The 18,986-nt window shown below is 40.9% G+C and overlaps 3 protein-coding genes across 10 annotated transcripts in view; all 3 read right to left on the bottom strand.

Moving 5' to 3' along the window:
* Window positions 1-9,027, bottom strand: part of LOC144534780 (signal-induced proliferation-associated 1-like protein 1) — a 40,393-nt gene extending 31,366 nt beyond the window's left edge. For 6 of the 7 annotated variants that reach the window (XR_013503609.1, XM_078276799.1, XM_078276798.1 and 3 more), the window contains exon 1: window positions 8,881-9,027. The gene's annotated coding sequence lies outside the window, so the exon portion shown is untranslated. Of the gene's footprint in view, window positions 1-8,754; window positions 8,849-8,880 lie in introns of those variants that run through there. The other variant, XM_078276797.1, reaches the window with a different exon arrangement.
* A 1,595-nt stretch (window positions 9,028-10,622) lies between these two features.
* gpx2 (glutathione peroxidase 2) lies at window positions 10,623-12,135 on the bottom strand. The gene is made up of 2 exons (XM_078278055.1): window positions 11,914-12,135; window positions 10,623-11,399 (listed from the first exon to the last, which is right to left on the bottom strand). The coding sequence occupies exons 1-2, from the start codon at window positions 12,133-12,135 to the stop codon at window positions 11,046-11,048; spliced, it is 576 nt and encodes a 191-aa protein (XP_078134181.1). The 3' UTR covers window positions 10,623-11,045.
* A 72-nt stretch (window positions 12,136-12,207) lies between these two features.
* On the bottom strand, window positions 12,208-17,964 carry LOC144535523 (ras-related protein Rab-15-like). 2 transcript variants are annotated; one of them, XM_078278053.1, is made up of 7 exons: window positions 17,776-17,964; window positions 14,927-14,987; window positions 14,779-14,839; window positions 14,615-14,692; window positions 14,336-14,425; window positions 13,728-13,796; window positions 12,208-13,601 (listed from the first exon to the last, which is right to left on the bottom strand). In XM_078278053.1, exons 1-7 carry the CDS (start codon window positions 17,897-17,899, stop codon window positions 13,446-13,448), a joined length of 639 nt encoding a protein of 212 aa, XP_078134179.1. In that variant the 5' UTR covers window positions 17,900-17,964; the 3' UTR covers window positions 12,208-13,445. The 2 variants fall into 2 exon arrangements, with proteins under 2 accessions (XP_078134179.1, XP_078134180.1); XM_078278054.1 differs by having other exon boundaries at window positions 12,489-13,601; window positions 13,728-13,793.
* Window positions 17,965-18,986: the final 1,022 nt, after the last annotated feature.

Below are 18,986 nucleotides of genomic sequence, written 5' to 3' on the forward strand. Positions count from 1 at the left end.
GACCCCACGAATGTAGTTAATCAAGAACACACACACACACACACACACACACACACACACACACACACGAACCCAGCTGTGTGCATGTGCATGCCCATCAGTGAGTATTGGTCACTTGACCAGTGCCCGTCCTAGCTGGGCTCAGGCCAATACAGCCATTTATTCCTGTGGCCCATGGCTACTACAAACAATGGGGGGGAAATGGAGGCAGTCAATATTACTGACAATCCTAATGCGTAGAGTCAACAAGCATACATGTTCTCAGAGGATGAAAATGTTGGTTGCTCAACTGGGTCAAAATACCTAGTCATGTTTTTATTAGGGCTGTCAAAATGAATGCATTAATAACGAGTTGACTCAAATTCCTTTTAACGGCACTCATTTATTTTGATGGTGATAAACACATGTACGTTCTGTGATTTGGGCCTTGGGCCGCTCTGTAGTTTGGGAAATCAGGAAGCGATGCAGCAGTGGTGGATGGCTAGCAGAAACCTACTTGAGCAGAAATGGATAAAGGAAAGGGTCTTTTGAATAGCTACGTAATTCAGTTTCAAAGCCCTTTGAGATTAGAGATGGCCCGATACCATTTTTTGCTTCCCGATACCGATTCTGATACCTGAATTTGCGTATCGGCCGATACCGAGTACTGATCCGATACCAGTGTGTCATATATTTTAGTATGTTTTAACAACTGTATTCTACCATCCCTGTATGGATGTGATATTATTTCTCTTAGTTGTCGGTCTGGCTCAGGTTAAACTCTTTGTGAAACATGAACAAACACAAACAATGAACGCCCCAGAACTTTCTTTTATTCTCCAGTTTGACAGTCCATTATAACGGAAAAAGAACATAAATAAACTACTTCAACGTAGATTTTCTTTAGGGCTTTATTACGTGGTATCGGATCGGTGCATAAACTCCAATATTTCCCGAAACCGATATCAGCGTTTTAGGCAGTATCGGAGCCGATACTGGTATCGGTATCGGCTCATCTCTATTTGAGATGGTTCCGTCAAGACTAAAGTTATTTGCATACTGTCGATGTGAATTGAGTTACCACCGGAGTACGTAGATTCTCAAAAAACACTTGCTGGCCAAGGATACGGCCAAAGGCAGGCCATGCTGGATTGTTTGCAACGGAGACGCCTGGACAACTCTACAAGCAACAAACTTTCAACAGCGATAGCACAAATGCACGAGGTCCATTGTTCTGTGTTGAGCTGCTTAAGAAAATGGGATGTTTAGTTAACCTTTATTACCAAGTAATGTTGCATTCGGGTCAATATGCCCATCTGTTATTGCTTAATGGGCTTTTGAGGTTATTCTGGAGAATATTCTAGACAGTATTTGTCATTGTTTTGGATTGTTGCAATAATAATAAACATTTTCATGAAGCAAGCATATTTGTCCGTTCCCACGTTGATAAGAGCATTAAAAACTTTAAAAAATATCCGTTTTAAAGTACATTTAGAAGAGATAAAAAATTTGCGATTAATCGCGAGTTAACTATGGACAATCATGCGATTAATCACAATTAAATATTGTAATCGATTGACAGCCCTATTTATTAGTCTTCTTGGCTTCCCGATTGCCTAGGATTAGTGTTCCTCCAGTTCCAAATTGCTGTTAAACTTGATTGCAAGTCTTGTTTTTTTAAAATCTTTATTACTGTATTTCAAACTGCCAAAAATGAATGAGATCGTATTCATGAGTCTGCGTATGTAGTGTGGGTGTGGGATGAGGACAGGGCCAGGGTGAGAGCACTTAGGTCTTCATGTACAACTGCGTATGAGCAGCAAGGTCAGTCGACAGTGGCCTGACAGATTCTCATAGGAGAGGTGTCAATATGACAGATGGCTGTGATGTTTGGAAGTCATCCACTGCTCTGTCCTCTCACATCCTCTGCCTGATTACACAGGTAGCAAAGCTAAGTCACAGAGGACTGCAAATTAGATTAGACCACCCTTACCACAATAAAGCAAAGTACATTTTAACTGATTACAATCTCAGAAATAATCAAGTATTTGAAGAGACAATCATAGCTTATGTGCCCATGCAACACCAACCTTGTACAGACAAATTAACGGAATCCTCAGATCAAATAACAGGCTGGCAAGAGAAATTAATGAAAACACTGTCAGTAACAAAGAAATAGAAAGCTCACAGGGAACTTGAAACCCACAATAGGAACTCTGTATTGCTGAAATGGCATTTTAAAAATGGAATAGTTTGGGAATGACATGTTGGTTTGTTCTTTATTTTGACAGGGCTGTCTGGACAGGTTGTGGCAAGGTGTTGTTATAGAAGAAGAGCAGTTGTGATTGTTTGATTAGGCAGGTTTGGGAAGGGTCAGGACCCTGCTGAGCAAACATGAGAAACACGAGCTTCACTGCAGCAGTAGCATTGACCACAGCCTTAAAAAGCACCCCAGAGAATGCAATCAAATCTATCATAAGATGCTCTACACATCCTTTGGAGTTCGTTTTTATCGGTAAAACTTATCTATCAATCAATCAACAGCTGCTTGGCCACAAATACACCTCTGCAGCAACTAGGGTAAAACACATCAGCTAATTTGATTGCAGAGATGAATTGGGGCAGCCATAACGGAATGCACTTCAACTGTATAAGGCTTCCCCACAGACTAATATCTGACAGAGAAGCGGCATTCAAAAGGAGAACACGGCAAGCCATTGTGGAAGGCCAGAGTCAAGGTGAAAGCTTGATTAATATCCGCTCACATTGGCCAAATAGCTGCTGTGCTGCCACCAGACATTAATTTTGTCCCTAGTGCACAAGATGTAATCTACAATTTTGAAATTAACCTGTTTCAGTTTGCAAGGATGAAGGCAGAAACATAAGAATAGGATCTCGCCAGGTAAGCAATTTAACATGGGCTGCATTGGGGTATGCTTCAGTGCGAAGTGACATGAGGACCAGTGCAGTGAAGGGGGGGGGGGACAAGGGAAGGGCTTATTATCCTAGCAGAAAACCTCAGGGGGATTTTCTGCCATGTCTGCCTGGCTGACTGTGTTGTCCCCTACAGCTTGGAGGGCAGCCTAATTCCCCAACTGAGGACTCAGTGGAAAGCCCAGGTGTGCCTCAGTAATCTGAATTATTTGTCAGAAATGGCAAATAGTTTCTAAATGTACAGTTTAGGAGATGGAAAGGCGTGATAAGGACACAAAATCCAAAACAACAGCGTAGCAAAGTTATACACGTAAACCATTTTCAGTCATTGATTTTGGCACTGGTCCAGTGCATAGCCCAGTGCACTTCCAGTCCAATTATGAACAGTCAGGCCGCAGAGTTAATCAATTCATACAGTCATTTGGACTGCGATAAGTCAGCTAGTGTTGCATAATAGTGGTGCCCTGCTAAATCACAGTCTGTGCCAGAAAACCACAGTGCAAACCTGTACAGCGTTCTGCTGCTGGCCTGCACTGCACTGCACCTACTGGCACACTCTCACAACTGTGGTTTATCATGCTTCCGTGCCAGTTCCATGCAAGCCACATATCATTTTAAACAGCAGTCCAGGGTGCAGTGTTTTCAATACTTTTGTTTTCATAAACACCAAAAAAAGAAATCCCAAAAATACATGACAGCACAAAGCAAGCAAATTAACATCTGCTTTATTAATCAGACAACATCAGACGGTTGTCCCAGTAATTCTACTGTTTTAGTCTTGGCTCATGGATACAGAATGAAGCAGAATGCAATTAACATGCCCCCGCGCCCTTCCCCTTAATTCCTCCCCCGGCTGGCAATAATCAGGACTTTGCATCCCCACAAGTCACAGAGGAGGAAGACATCCAAGTTTTGACTGGAGTCCCTCATTTGCATCTACCATAGTGTTTCTCTACCTAGTGTTGGGTATTTTAACATCTGGTTACTAGGGTCAGTTTAAAATGAGGCAAACCAGGATGTGTACAGGTGCAGGTTTTCTCTTTCTAGTAGCAAACACCCACTGGTGACTTCCTCCTAATCAGCATTCAGGGCAAGTATGAGTACCATGTAGGCTAAACACAAAGCCACAACACCACCTTACCTCCTCCCAAGCAATAAGGGCTGAGTGATATGGCCAAATTCTTCAATCCCAATTTAGGTCATTTCATATCTCAATAACGATATATCACTGGTAATTCAATAAATAGTCCAGGCTATATGAAATAACCACTTGGTAAAGCCTATTTGTATACTCCTTTGTAAAGTAAATACTTGGCAAAAGTACTATTTCTCATTTAATTAAGAACCTTAGTGCAAAATGAACATAACGTGCAAGGATCAGAACGTAAAGCGTCCAAATGACGTAACTATTGCCGTAATGCAGTTCGGCTGATGGTTTTTCGACATTGCGATAGAAACGATATGGCAAAATATATACAATATACACTTTTTTATATTGTTTTGATGACTATATATCGAACTAAGCAAACACATTCTCATATCAATATTCAACTTTAAGAGCTTCTACATGCAACTATTATACAAACACATGTCCATCTTCATATTTACAAGACAGCTTCCAGTTTCAAATGTGTTTCTTGTGTAGCAAAGCTGTAGACAGGGTATCCAGGAATACATCAATGAAACACACAGGAAACAGGCAGCGAGAGAGGAAAGGCTGGGAAAGTAGCCATGTTTGTTATTAGCCAGCCCTATCTGCCCTTTGCACCTGGAGAAATATGGAAAAAAAGACTATGGCCTTATTCATCAGACAGTGTCCTGTTATACACTGTAGACTAATTATTTCAACATCAATATTCAGTATATGTTTTTTGTTAAAGGCTAAGGTAATAACACAAAACTGCATGGACATACTGCATGAATAGCGACAGTGGGACATGTTCCTAATTACTTCACTCAGTCCACCTGAAACTTCTATTTGTTTAAAAAGTCCTCTAAATCTAGCAAAGGGTTGGGTGCACAGTGGTCTTATTCTTCCTTCTCAGCTTTACAAAGAGCAAAGCAGGAACTCACAGGGTGGAAATGGATTCCCTGGTTCCAAAGCAAAGGATGTGGAATTTTGGAGCAATATGAGGAGGGATTTTCTGAGTTTCAGAACAGGAAACAAAGCACAACACAAACTACAGAAAGAATGCTGTGACTATATTAGAGAACTTGAAACAGCGCAGATAGAGTTCAGCTTCAGAGAGTAGTGTTTTTCAAGAGAAAACCTCCCATGTTGTATTGTTGTGCCAGCATTCCTGTTTTTACTACAAATCACATGGTAAAAGGAGCTCCTGAAAGAAACAAAAACAGTTGTAAGCATGTACAGGAATGAGGACAAGCTGAACAGACCTGCCTATGGATTGAGATCTGTTTTGAGCAGGGCCAAGCCCTCATGCATTCCTGACTGCTTCTCAGATTTCTGTCCACAGGAGGGACAACAGCAAAAAACCTCTGCGGTTTTTGTATGTGGAATTATTTTCCACCGCTGCCCACATAGGCTCTGCATGGGGCATGGGCCTGTAACTCTGTTTGGTGTTTTGATTCTTCTCAGAGGCTGAGTTCTGTAATCTGTTCCAGGGAGAGTGTGCAGGCCAAGCACAGAGACAGTGTAGCAACTGGCAGACATGTCGAGACAATATTGAGCATGTCATCACTGTGTGGCAGCGAGGTAGCCTGCGGCAGCACATCATCGTCATCATCATCATCATCATCAAAATTCCAGATTTCATTATGGAAAGTTTTTTTTTCTTCCTTGTCTCACTTTAAGTTATTCTTAAGTGGTCGTTTGTCAAACTTTTAATTTTTTCATTCTCCCATCTTCTAATCTCTAGGCCATGTGGTGCTATTTTCAGCACGTATGAGGTTTGATGGGAGCAGAAAAGGGGAATTACACAGTGTCTGATCTCTGCATGACTGTGGGTTTTGGTTTGGAGTTGAGAGCTGGAAGCAGCATGACAGAACCCAGTCACAGAAAGGTTGCTTTAGTTCATGAGTGTATAAGTATTGTAACAGACCACCAAATGGAGACACAACTGTCAATCAGCTAAGGTCCAGATCAGAGTCAATAGCAACACTTTGCACCTGTCCCCCACTACTAAACTCCCTCAGTGGAGGTGACCACTACAGAATCTCCCGCATAGATAATTACAGTGTCCGAAAAATTCCCCAAACTTTGTGGCAGGTGGGGTGAAAAGGAGGGGAATTTTCCTTTGTCTGCACGCATTTACTCTGTGACAGTTCGCTGAAAAGGGATTACATCATCACTATTGTAGCTTCCAAGCCCTCTGCTTTCCTCCATTGGCTGGTATACAGTGGACCGTCCGATCCAGACAAAGACAGAGCATTCCAACAGTTTAGCAAGCAGGAAACGCGGACCCATAGTCACACCTCATTACAATCAAACTCATCAACCCCTTCAGTCACCAGCGAAAAAGACAATCACACGGAAAAAATGCTGGAGGCCATATTACCATCAAGTCACTTGACATCTGACTACAGGCTGACTAATACCAGCCGGACATATCACTCATGTTAAAACTAAAGGAGCTTCCTTTTTTTCAAAAACAAAAAAGTGATATATTTCAAACTATGACTGAAGGTTGTGTCAAAACTCATGAATACATGACTCATTTTGGTGTCTGGCATAGAATTAAACAGGCATGAAGGAATTGGCCTTGGAGCTGACATTGGCTACATTGGTGCACCAGATCATCCAGGGCCATATCTGAAGGTCTGTTTAGTTTGTAGCCTTGTCTGTCATCAGTAACAGGCAGCTAGAGCTGACAGGGGCACGGGCTTAACAGCAGCGTGTAACCAAGAAGCAGCACATTACTGTGAAAAGAGTGTGGTCAAAAACCTACTTTATACATTAAAACCATTAAACCAGTTAAGAATAATGCACTTTGAACTTGAGAATTAATCAGAACAATAATGCCATTATTCATTATAAAATGTAAACAGTTAATTTAAGCATTTCATCATGATGGCCACTTAGCATAATTGCAGCCCACACATTCCAGAGTGGCAAATTATAAAGCTGCACACTGCTCCTCTTGTTGTTGTCTTTTATCTTTGCTCGAGCTATTCCCTTCGAGCCAATGCACAAGAGACAATAGAAACATGAGCTCAACTTAGCAACAGGAAGCATCCCTCTGTGCACATTAAAAACACTCTACGACAAATGAAGCACAATAACAATTGTTATGATTGTGAGTGAGAAGTATGATGCAAAAAGTGAAAATAGAAACACTGTCCTTGTCATATACCAGGGGGAGGACTGTTTATGCTGATAAGAAATGTGAGAAGCAATGGCTTTTTTTCTGAAGGAACTTTTAGAGTTTACATGCAGATGAAAATATATCATATGAGCCTCGTGCTACTATGGCTGCAAAGTCTCCTTAAATGAGATGTTTTAAGGCCCACGCAGTAATGTCTTATCCTTGAATGGTATTTTTGTCAGCAGCATAAAACACAGAGTTGTTGGCCCATTGTGGCAGATTAAAAACAGAGCATGCATGCTTCCCTCAACAGCAATATAAAGCTGCTGCCTTTGCATTAGAGGAATGCTCTATAAGAAATCCCATCAGAGAAGCAAGAAGCATTCCAGTGTGAATAGCTACAATTTAAATGGGACAAAGCTGATATTAGACTCACTAGTAAAGATTACAGTGCAGTGTATGATCAGTCATGCCCACCGCAGGTCAGCTAAGCCTATCAAGAATTCTAAAAATCCTTGATCCTTGCCAAAAGCTAAACTCCAAATGTTCCTTTTTTGCACCTGACTCATGTAAAATTATCCAACTCCAACAAGCCACTGGAGCAAGCGCTGTGATTCAGTTTGAGGGGAGCCCAATGATTTTCCATGTCCTACCTGTCTATGGTTCCACCTGCATAGTTGTGACTGGTTTGTTACAGCTGATATTTTGTAAATATGCTGGTTTTGGACACAATACTGCATTGAACGTTGAAAGGTTGTCACTCTTTGCTGGTTGTTACTATTTAAACAAACCTCTGTTTGCCTTGTTGCCCCGCATTGCCAAATCTTCCCCATTCTATCATGTAGTCCTGATCTGTATTCTATATCTAATTCAAAACAGTCTCTATGCCCACAGTGAACATTCAATGCTGGATTTGTGTATTCTGCACATTATGCATAAATACATTTAGCAAAGGTGGGTCTGATTGGGTCTGATCAAAATGCCATGGCGGACCATGACAAGTAGATACCCTGTGGTACAGAATTTAACATGGTAGGCTATATTGATTAAGATGAACCACATTCACGATGCAATCATCTTGACCTAATCTGTTCAACAACATGATGAACCAGGCAATGCTGTAAACAAATCAGAGCTCCCATGCCAGATGTGGCACAAGGAGATCACCTGCATGAAACACGGGGTACACCATACTGATTATCGGGTGGTGACAGTTACACAAGGAGATATAGGCTTTGTACTGTGCACGATACCACCTGTAAATCGTCTCCCCAAAGCAGTGCTAAGAATGCCCTTGACATACACAACGACGCCGCGGGTACATAGGCTATATTTTGACAGCCTCAGTGATAGTCGGGTAGAAACGTTTATTACCGAGTCCATTTCGTCTACCACCAACCCCATTAGTTAAAATAAAAGCACTGGCACTGACTGCGCACTGGCTCCACACTGCACCTTGACACAGCACAAAGATGTGCTTTGTCGTTCACGGACAGCCGACAGATGTTGTGTGTATCGTTAGGCACCTTGTACCACGAACAACACCCCGCACATGACTAGCACCACGTTCCCGGCTCACCTTTTCTCCTTTCTGCCTCAAGCTTTTGGATGTCACACACTACGAAGCGGGTTTTCCTCCTTTTGTTTCAACTCGTAACAAGGTCCTGTAAGTCCGAAACACAAACTGCGTAGCGCTCTTTCTTACCTTCTCGGGAAACGTGTTTGCTCCGGTTTAAACCGAAAATGCCCGGTGTCGTCCTCAGAAAGGCAACTTTGAAGTTTGATAGAAAGTTACGGGTTTGCCTCGCTGCGCTATGCAGCTGCTGGAGGGGATGAGATCATTCAGGCAGTCTCTCCCCCTCTCTCTCTCTCTCTCTCTCTCTCTCTCTCTCTCTCTCTCTCTCTCTCTCTCTCTCTCTCACTCGCCCCCGGAGTCTCGCGAGAAAGCTTCGTGGGGAAAGCAAACGTTTCCGTGGCAACAGTGCTCACCTGTAGTGGGTAGACGGAGGGGAGGGAAAACGAAGAGCGCTCACTCTGCGTTAAAAACATAGGTTGTAAACTGTGCAAGCTAATGCAGCTAAGTTTTTACTCCAAACCTGTAATTACATCCTTTTCTTTGTAGGTCCAGTTACACACCTTTTTATGTTTTACTATGTTTAAGTTTGGTCAAATTTCTACTGACAATAATTAAATGTAACCACACACATCCTCCAGTGCAAGACCTATTTAACCCAGCAACCTTTGACCTACTATTGCAAATCTCCTGTTAAAAACATGTCATGTTTGTTGAAAAAAATTGGGAGAACATTCAAAGCAGTTTCTAAAGCTGTCTTAAGATGGACTTTTACAGTGCCATGCAGTGCCAATTGTAAAGAATAGTGTGCTTATTTCTATTATTTACATGATATTGCTGCAGTTACATGCATGGTTATTTGGAGCAATACACATGCAAATGTATGCAAGTATTTTCAAGAGATGAAGTTAGAATTTGTGTGCCACTTGACACAAATTTATATGTGATGAGTTTTATTCTATTATTTTAATTATTCATTATTTGGTGAGAATTTCAATGAGTGATTCTCACATCACTCTAACATAAACGATCTTTGGTGGTATTCTTCTGCAAACTGTGTGCAGAGGAGCAGTGCAGAGGGTAGAGGAGAGGTCTTCCTCAAATATTTGCTGCTTCTAATAGGCAACATTGCTTACCTGACTGTCAACCACATACCAGCAGGCCTGTGGGAAATACATTAATCAAATGTTCTCATGTATCACAACAATACAACTATTTAAATGTGATATGCAAAGACAGTGATACAGGCTGTCTACAAACGGAAATACAACAGTGCCGGTGACTGAGTGTTTCACTGTTGTCCCCGCAGCAACCTGACTAAGACATTAGGGCACTGCCCGGCCTGTGCCTGTAGCTCTGACATCATCAGCTAGTGTCGATGTGAGCGGATGTGCAGAAAAGCCACTGCTAATCTGCAGACCTTGCAAACAATGCACTGTGCATAGGAAATTAAACATTAGACAGTGGCAGTGCAATGCTCTCCTATATGCATGAATAAGGACTTGTCTTCAAATGCCACTGCGGTAGTGAATCATTCCTGCAGCTGTTGTCTACTGGTGTCAGCATGTCATAGTTGGAAATTTAGATCCTGTGAATTGGTGGAAAGAGATCTCAACAAATAAAGAACGAATCAGCAGGCTAGAGGATGCATAATGCAGAGGAATGGCCTGTGAGCATTTTAATGTGCAATGACAACATGTATCCTAATTCCACATCATTCCCTCTGTATTTTAAGCATCATTACTATGCCTACACAGAGCTGTTTCAGAAATGACATCTATTTTTGTCAACCTTTTTTTTTTTTTTTTTTTTTAAATCAGAGGCACACATCTTTATAGCAGGTGCCTCACTGGTCCAATTAAAAGAAGATGCAGTGAGAGAGAATTGGTTTTTAGGGTTTTATTCCAGTGCAAATATTTTGTGAGTGTGTGTGTGATGAATGTTAATTCATAAAAGCATGAACACAAGAAGTTATCTTTTTGTATGATCAAATCTGTAGCACCATCTGCTGGCCAGGCTAGCATAGGACAAGAAACAAAAGGACATGCATAAGAAAATACCTGGCTTTAGAAGTGATCATTTCTATGACGTATACCCACATTTGTACTGTAAAATTATTTTTTTTACATAGATTGAATTTATTCCTCCACTACTCTTAAGCACTTATAAGGCCTCAGATAATATTCCTTTAGCTTTTAAGAATACCACCCTCATTTAATAAGGCTTAAAAGTGTGGAGGACAGCATATCAGCTTTGACTGTGATGGATGAGAAGTCATTAAGAGGTGGAGGCTATTCTTAGGTCTTGGTTAATCTTAACAGTCTTTGAATGTCAGGTTCTATGTCAATGGTGGGAAACATTTTGCTGTATCTTTTAAAGGGCTCTCCCTCTGGCCCGATGAGGAATTTCTCAAAGTTCCAAGAGATGTCTGTCCTGCTGATGGGACTCCAAACCAGAAATTTGGGGTCCTGCATGAGGGAGGTGGGGTCATCATCGGGATAGGGGAGCTTGTCTTTAAGATAGGCAAAGACTGGATGTGTGTTTGTCCCGTTGACAACACACTTCTCAAAGACGGTAAAGCTGGGCTGAAAGCCGCCGCCTGGACGCACATGCTGCAGGGAATTCAAGATCTCACCATTGCTGCAGTTCTCCTGCAAAACACAAGTGCTTATTTTCATATTGTGAAAATGATAACATGAATCAAGCTGATTACACTGTAGCAAACAAAACCACCTGCTATCAGAGTGTCAGCAGATACTTAAAATCTAATAGTATCAAAGCTGAAGTAGCAGCTACTGTTTTCACACTATGTGATCGTGCTGTTCTTACTACTTTATAAATATAATGGGCGTTATTCTCACTGGATATAACAAACATTGTTCATTTTCAAACGTAAATATATATATTTATATATGATATAGTCAGAAAGATGAAATTGGCTTTAAACATCTGGAATTCAGGTGTAGCTCCAAATATGGAAAACATTTTATCATCCAGAGGAAGCACTTAATTGGGTGAAGGTTTGTATAAACAGGTGAATTGATACATTTCACATGACTAATAAACCATCATCGGCATACATGTATGAGATTTTAGGCTTATATCAAGAGCAGATATTGCAGGGTCATAACAAATTGCCTGAGGAAACCATGCTGCTCAACTCACCTGATAGCCAAACTGGTTACAGGGAAAACCCAGGACCACCAGCCGATGAGGGTACTTGCTCTGAAGCTGGTTGAGCTCACTGAAGTCCCGGGTGGTGGTGCCTCAGAGCGAGGCCACATTCTCTATCAGGACCACCCGTCCCCGAAACACGTTGAAATCCACCGAGTCTCCCTCCAGCGTGGTGGCTCTCAGGTCGTAGAAGGTCTTGGCGATGAACGTCATCTCAACTCCTGTGATTCCTCACTGGAGGCAGACGGGATATCAACGTGTGACTGCATCCAACTGCTTGGTCACCTGACTCCCTGCCTTTTGTGGGTGTCAAATGGCTCTGCAAGAAACTGATCCGCACCTGACATACAATACTCTTTTACAAGTTTCAGATGGAGCAGATTGATGTAACTGATTGTGACACCACACAAGTACATGAAGTAGGTTTTGCGTGATTCACAATGTGCTATCCTATTTTGGATAAGCTTAGAAAAGGGTTTACATTTAGAATTTCTCTGAACTTAAAAGGTGCGGTCATTGGAATTCTTTTAAAATGTGTCGTATCTTGAGCATGTACTGTATTTGACATGGTCAAATGGTATTATGGGATGTATTCAGCATTGTATGTATCAGTTTTCTCAGTCATCAAAGATTTAACGTGCACACGCAGCAGGTGATGAAAAATAAATGAACCCATCTTAACTCCCCAAGGATCCAACTTTACTCTCAATCCAAAATTTTGTGACTCAGCAAGGCTCAGATATCCAATTAATTTGTTTTAAATATAGGCAATTGGAATTTATACATAGCAAGATTTTTTGCAACATCCTTGAGTTTCAAACATAACATTAAAATGACATATCCGTGGCACCTCAGCAGACCCTGCAAACATATTCTAAGCAGCAGTAGCACTGCTTAAATGCATAACATACAGTAGGCAATGCCAGTCACGTTCATAAAACAAATACATATACATTCAGGATGGTAAACAAACATGCACTGCATTCAGAAAGGTCACTGAACATGGCAAAACACTGTCTCCCTAGAAGAAATAAGCCCATTGTGTAAAAGAATCCGCCCTGGTTTGAGTTTCGAGAAGTAAATAATTCAACTCTGTCCTCTGGCTGCCTTGTCGTAGCACATATACTCTTTGCAACTTAATAAACTGATTTCTTTGATATGGATCCACACATCACCAATCAATTTCTAGATGTATATAGTGCATTTCACCGTGGAAAATGTAAAGAGAGTGTGCATTGATAGTTTTGCTGGAGCAAATGGAGCTACCTTCATGCACTGTATGCATACTCTTCACTGGCTACAGGGTTCAGTGATCATGCAACAGAATGGGCCCTCTGCTAGTTGCTGCTGCTAACTGCATCTACCACTGCACCGACATACGAAGAGGGAAACCAATGGAGCACCCTCCTGGCCAACAGGTCACAGTATCTATGAAGAAAGTGGAGGAGGGCTGAGTCAAGTCACAGTGGGGAACAAATGTCTTTAGCTGCAGTATGAGCCATGGTACTGTGATGGCCCTCTTTCTAACAGATGCAGGTCTTCTGAGCGTTGTTGTCGGTGCCTTCACTGTCCTCTTCTTCCAAAACGGCCTTCTCCAGATAATCATCCAGGGATCCCAACAAGTTGTCCATGTCTCTCTTGTGAGCCTGCAGCACCAGTTCTGTCACACGAGTGAAGGACTGAGGAAGTGAAAAATAAATATGTAAGATAATAAATAAGAATTTAGCAGGTAAGTTCCCATCCCGTATGTATGCACATTTCTAATGTGACACACAGTTTCTTTGGAGATGCACCCTGTGTCCTACCTCACAGATGTTCATGCTGTTGAAGGCGCTGGTCTCAAAGAACTCCATCCCATAGCTTTCTGCTAGCTGCTTTGTCCAGGTGGATATGGTTATAAATAAGTACAACAAAAGGTATTTTAATAGCCGTGGTCAGTTTTCTCAAGTAAACGAACACAGGGTTTAGGAGACTGGATGTAAGTTGTTATTAACTGGCCTATCAATTTGTTTTTAATGAATTATTCATACAAATGAGCTGATGTGCTGGGTCCACGTTGGAAAAATGTTTAAGAAAAACTCACATTCTGTGTAAGCAAAGTAAGGTGTCATGAAAACTCCATTAATACAGTATTTCTGTACCACAGTTTGTGAAATAATTGCCAGACTAATAAACAAAACTCTTAGATTTAGCTGTGTATCCTTTAAAAATGTCTGCTTACCATTTAATCCTGTCACCTTATATCACTCAATGTAAAGTGTTTGCCACTTTGAACTTGAAACAATAACTACTGGGTACTCTAGGATATTTTTTATATCTACAACAAGTATGTTATTAAGTACGTTACATGTTTAAAAAAAAAAAAGACTATTTAAAAAACTAATAAAACCCATAAAATAAGGTTTAATCAAACCTTGTTTCCTTGGTCCTTTGTCACCTGCCTCTTAAGCTCCTCATCACACTTGTTTCCTACCAAGATCCTTTGCACCTTGTCTTGGGCATACTGCAAAACACAACAACACAAAAAACTAAAGTCAAGACAGACAGCAAAGAGATAAGGGACTTCATCATCTTGTCACTCACACTAAGCCACTGGGTGTGCAGCAAGCCTCAGCGGTGCACTGAGAGTTGGTACAAATACTGGGTCACTGTGAAGGCCAAGGGAGTGAAATGAGAGTGCTTATTGCCTTACTTCATCCACATCACTGGCCCACTTCACTAGGTGCTGAAAGGACGACTCGCTTGTGATGTCGTATACAAAGATGATACCCTGGACAAGAATCAACGAAGAAGGATTAAAGAATGAATGCTACAGTAACCCATGAAGGTAACTTGTTGTTCATATGGAGGGATCACCTGTGCACGCCTGTAGTACTGTTTGGTGATGGTGTGATAACGTTCCTGACCTGCCGTGTCCCTGCACAGACGACCAAACCCAGCAGAAGATCACACAATATGCACATCAGCATACTGTGAATGCAATTAAAAATCATACATAACTTACCATATCTGTACTCGCACCCTGATTCCATCTAGTTCTAGTGTTTTCATTTTAAAATCTACTCCTGCCAAAAGAAAAAAGAAAGAAAATTACATTTAATTCCACAGAAACAACAACACATAACAGAAGCAATTTGTGATGCAACTGCAAACACCTTAACAAGGTCAAAGTGGAATCACTTATGCAACTGTGACAAATTGATGAACAAATCCTGCTTTGTGCTATTTTTCATGGGCTATTGTGTGTTTGTAAGCACTTAATGAGTGTTGCTCAGAGACACTATTATCCCTAATGAATAGTATCTCAAGCACTGCATAGCGTCAGCTTTTAAATCACTGTGTCTCCACAAGGGGGTTGCAACCGATGTGAGCTGCAGCTGTGTGTTTTTACTGCTGGGTAACAGGACGAGAGAGTTAAGAAATGTGACAGAATAGCACCAGCTGCCAACCTGTTTATCTTCTTAAATCAATTTTAGTTTAGTTTGTATGCTGAGCCCACTCTAAAAACTCATTTTCATGCTACATACTGTGTATATTAGATGCTTAAAATGTATATGCTCTAGTATTGTGCTAAATATACTATGTGGTATATTATTATTTTCTTCTTTTTTTGGGCTTTTCTGCCTTTAATGGATAGGACAGCTAGGTGAGAAAGAGGGGAAAGACATGCAGGAAATCGTCACAGGTCGGACACGAACCCTGGACCTCTGCGTCGAGGCATAAGCCTCTCAGTATACGTGTGCCTGCTCTACCCACTGAACCAACCCGGCCACTGGTATATTATTTTCAATAATGATTCATCTGATTATTTTCCTGATTATACAATTAATCAATTGATCTAAAAGCATTTCAGAGAACGGTGAAAAATACCAATCAAACTTTTGTAAAGCCAACAACATCCCTTCAAATCGCTTATTTTGTCTGACTAACAGTCCAAAACCCAGCAATTTAGTTAACTATCACATACAGTAAGACAAAGTAAAACAGCAAATTAAGCCTCAGAGTAGAGAAGCTGTAACAAGATCATGTTTGGCATTTTTACTTGAAAAATAGACTTAACGCGATCACTTATGGGCCTTTTTTCTACAGCAGACTTGTCATAGGAAAAGCATGTTTATAACATTAGCAATGTTCTATTCAAGTGTCCCAGTAAGCCATGACAGTGCAGATTCATTTCCTGTCAATGGACTAATCAATTCAGCTTCACTATAGTAAATGGACTGTATTTCTATAGCGCCTTTCTAGTCTTAACGACTACCCAAAGCACTTTTACATAGTACAGGAACCATTCACACACTGGTGGCCGAGGCTGCCATACAAGGTGGCTCCTGTTTATCAGATAAACATTCACACACAGATGGCGCAGCATCGGGAGCAATTCGGGGTTCAGTGTCTTGCGACATGGACCTGAAGGGCCACGGATCGAACCGATTGGTAGGCGACAGCTCTTACCACATGAGCCACAGCCGCCCCTATACACCTGTTTTTGTACTTCCTTTTCAAGTTCCGCTATGAAGGACACATAAATAGTCAATGACTCCGTTGGCTGGCATAATTTCTGTTTGAGACGTTACATTCAAATGTGTTTGATTTGAATGTTAAGACTTTAGTGAATCAGAAAATGTGCCTTCTAATCTACATCCCAGTAAAATTATATTTAAAATTCTAATCGTGTTCCTTTAGTCACTGTCGATGAGATAAGATAAGACTAACATTTGGCTTAAGGAGAGACTAGTTGAAATTCAAATGTATTTAATACAATACTAAAGAATAAATCACTATTTTATGGTGTGTTAATTTATGGTGCGTTTCATCTTTAAAACATGGATTCTTGTGGACCACAAAGCCTTTTTACCACCTTACCACTGACACAAGCTTCCATATTAATACTGTCCCATTCTCGCTTCCCTTGTGTTTTTTTATTTAATATATGCAAAGCTGTGCGTTCCTTCTTGTTGCCACAGCTCTCTGAACTGACACTGTGTTTGTGAGAAATGGGGATGCAGATCTGGAGGGAAGCAGTCTAATGTAACCAATAATCACAACATCAGGGATCTTAAAGCAATGACAATTTACTTACCATGCACCTTCTCAAATAACTGAGTTTAATCCCATGTAAAGCTCTCCTCAAGTCAGCTCTCCAGCTTGCAGTACACAAACCTTTTAACCTAAATTCACTCTACACTACAGCACTTTCTCTTACAGTCACAATTAACTATACAGCCTACAATCAAAGTGTCTGTGACTGTTTTTCTTTGCTTTACTCTTAGTGTAAAACTGCCACACCATTTTCCTCCAAGTCATTAGTTTATCAAACAGTCAGGAAAAGAGGCAGCAGCGATATGAAGCACTAATGTGCAGATCAGTCTACAAGTACCATTTTCTGAATAATAAACAGGATAAAAAACACTTTGAGGGCAGATAAAACAATTTTGTTGACATTCCTTTCCATTGTTACTGTGACAGTTAACAGCTTTTCAGACCTCTCCTACATCCTTTATTAACTAAAGGATGAATGAGAGGTATTCTTTAGGGACATATCTTTGTTAGAAAATGTAATATTTTAGGATCAGTGTAGCTTTCTTAAGACATTTTCAGTCAGTTTCAGGGCTGTTAAGACCTGAGTCACTTAGTATTAACGTAATCCTACTAGCCAAGTAGGCCAGCTTAGGCATTTTGAACAAAAGTGAAAATTAGGGTCAACTGTTTTAGAAAGTTTAGTTAAAAAGTTGCCATCTCGACATTAATTCTGTAAAAAGTATTCACCGATGTTTATCCGGTTCAATCTGCGGCTAACATGAAGCCATAGGACTTTTGAAACAGGCGTCACTGAAAACTTGTTGGATGGCTTACCGATGGTGGAAATATGTGAAGGATCAAATTCACTTTCTGTGAACCTTCGCAACACGCACGTCTTCCCAACCCCCGAGTCTCCGAGCATGAGCAACCGGAACAAAAAGTCGTACTGTTTAGCCATGACCAAAAACTAAAATGTAGAAGAAAACATGACTCTTCCAAGTAGCTTTGGCTCACTGCAGTGTGCTGCCTCCATGGCCCCTCGGACAATCGTATTTCTATACTCGGGATTTGTAAATTAAGTCATTTAGAACGCGTACCATTTTACAAAGCCGGTTGTTTGAGCAGTTTTTTCCTAGAAATATTACTAGAACTATAGCAGGCTATTTTGTGTTTCGGTTCGAGTTTAGCGTGTATTTAAAACACACAATGTGATGAATGCATCACCTTTGCTTTATGTTTTGTTCTGGCCTTAGCTAGTAGGCTAATTTCTCCTATCTTTACAAAGGAGTAATCTTTCTCTTATCTTTTAAAAAATACATTTAAACTTTACGTTCCGGTAATTTCAACGTATCGCTGGGACTTTACACCCTAATTTAAGAAAATGTACACACAGCTGGAGCCAGCTGGTGCGACAGGTTACTGTGTTCTAAAACATTACCTACTGCCCCAGAAGGCAGCATACAACCTGCATCCTTGAAGAGGCTGCTTCTTGCTGTGGGAGCGTAAACTGGGACAATTACATTGGGCTGTTCCCAAAATCAATTTTTTTAAACAAACTAGTAGGCCTACAGCGCCCGGTGAAAATGTGCCTGTTTGGAAAGGGCCGATTGCTTGGCCTGTGGTATTGCTGGTTGTAGTATTCTCCAAAAACTAATTGTAACCCAAATGACTTACAGAAGGACCCCCAAACACCTTAATATGCAACTCTACTGTAGCCTATTACTGACTTACAGAGTAGGCTACTTCTACATTAGAGGAAGACATGATTTTACACGTTCTGTCAGGTAGCCTACCTGGTGTCAGAACATTCTGACACCAAACGTAATGTTAGTGGAGAATATTAAATCATCATGGCAATTTATTTAATCTTATATTTTAATTAAAAAATCTAATCTTAAAATGTGTAGACTAAAACTGCAGAATCAGGCTTTAATGTGTAAAGTCCCTCGACTCTTCTTGATTTAATGCAATGCCCCATTGGAGGATATGACGTCTGTGTCCTCAACTGTAGCCTTAGTACCTGCACCCGTCTCCTGATGCTCCCA

This window comes from Sander vitreus, chromosome 20, assembly GCF_031162955.1.
Source record: "Sander vitreus isolate 19-12246 chromosome 20, sanVit1, whole genome shotgun sequence".
NCBI lineage: Eukaryota > Metazoa > Chordata > Actinopteri > Perciformes > Percidae > Sander > Sander vitreus.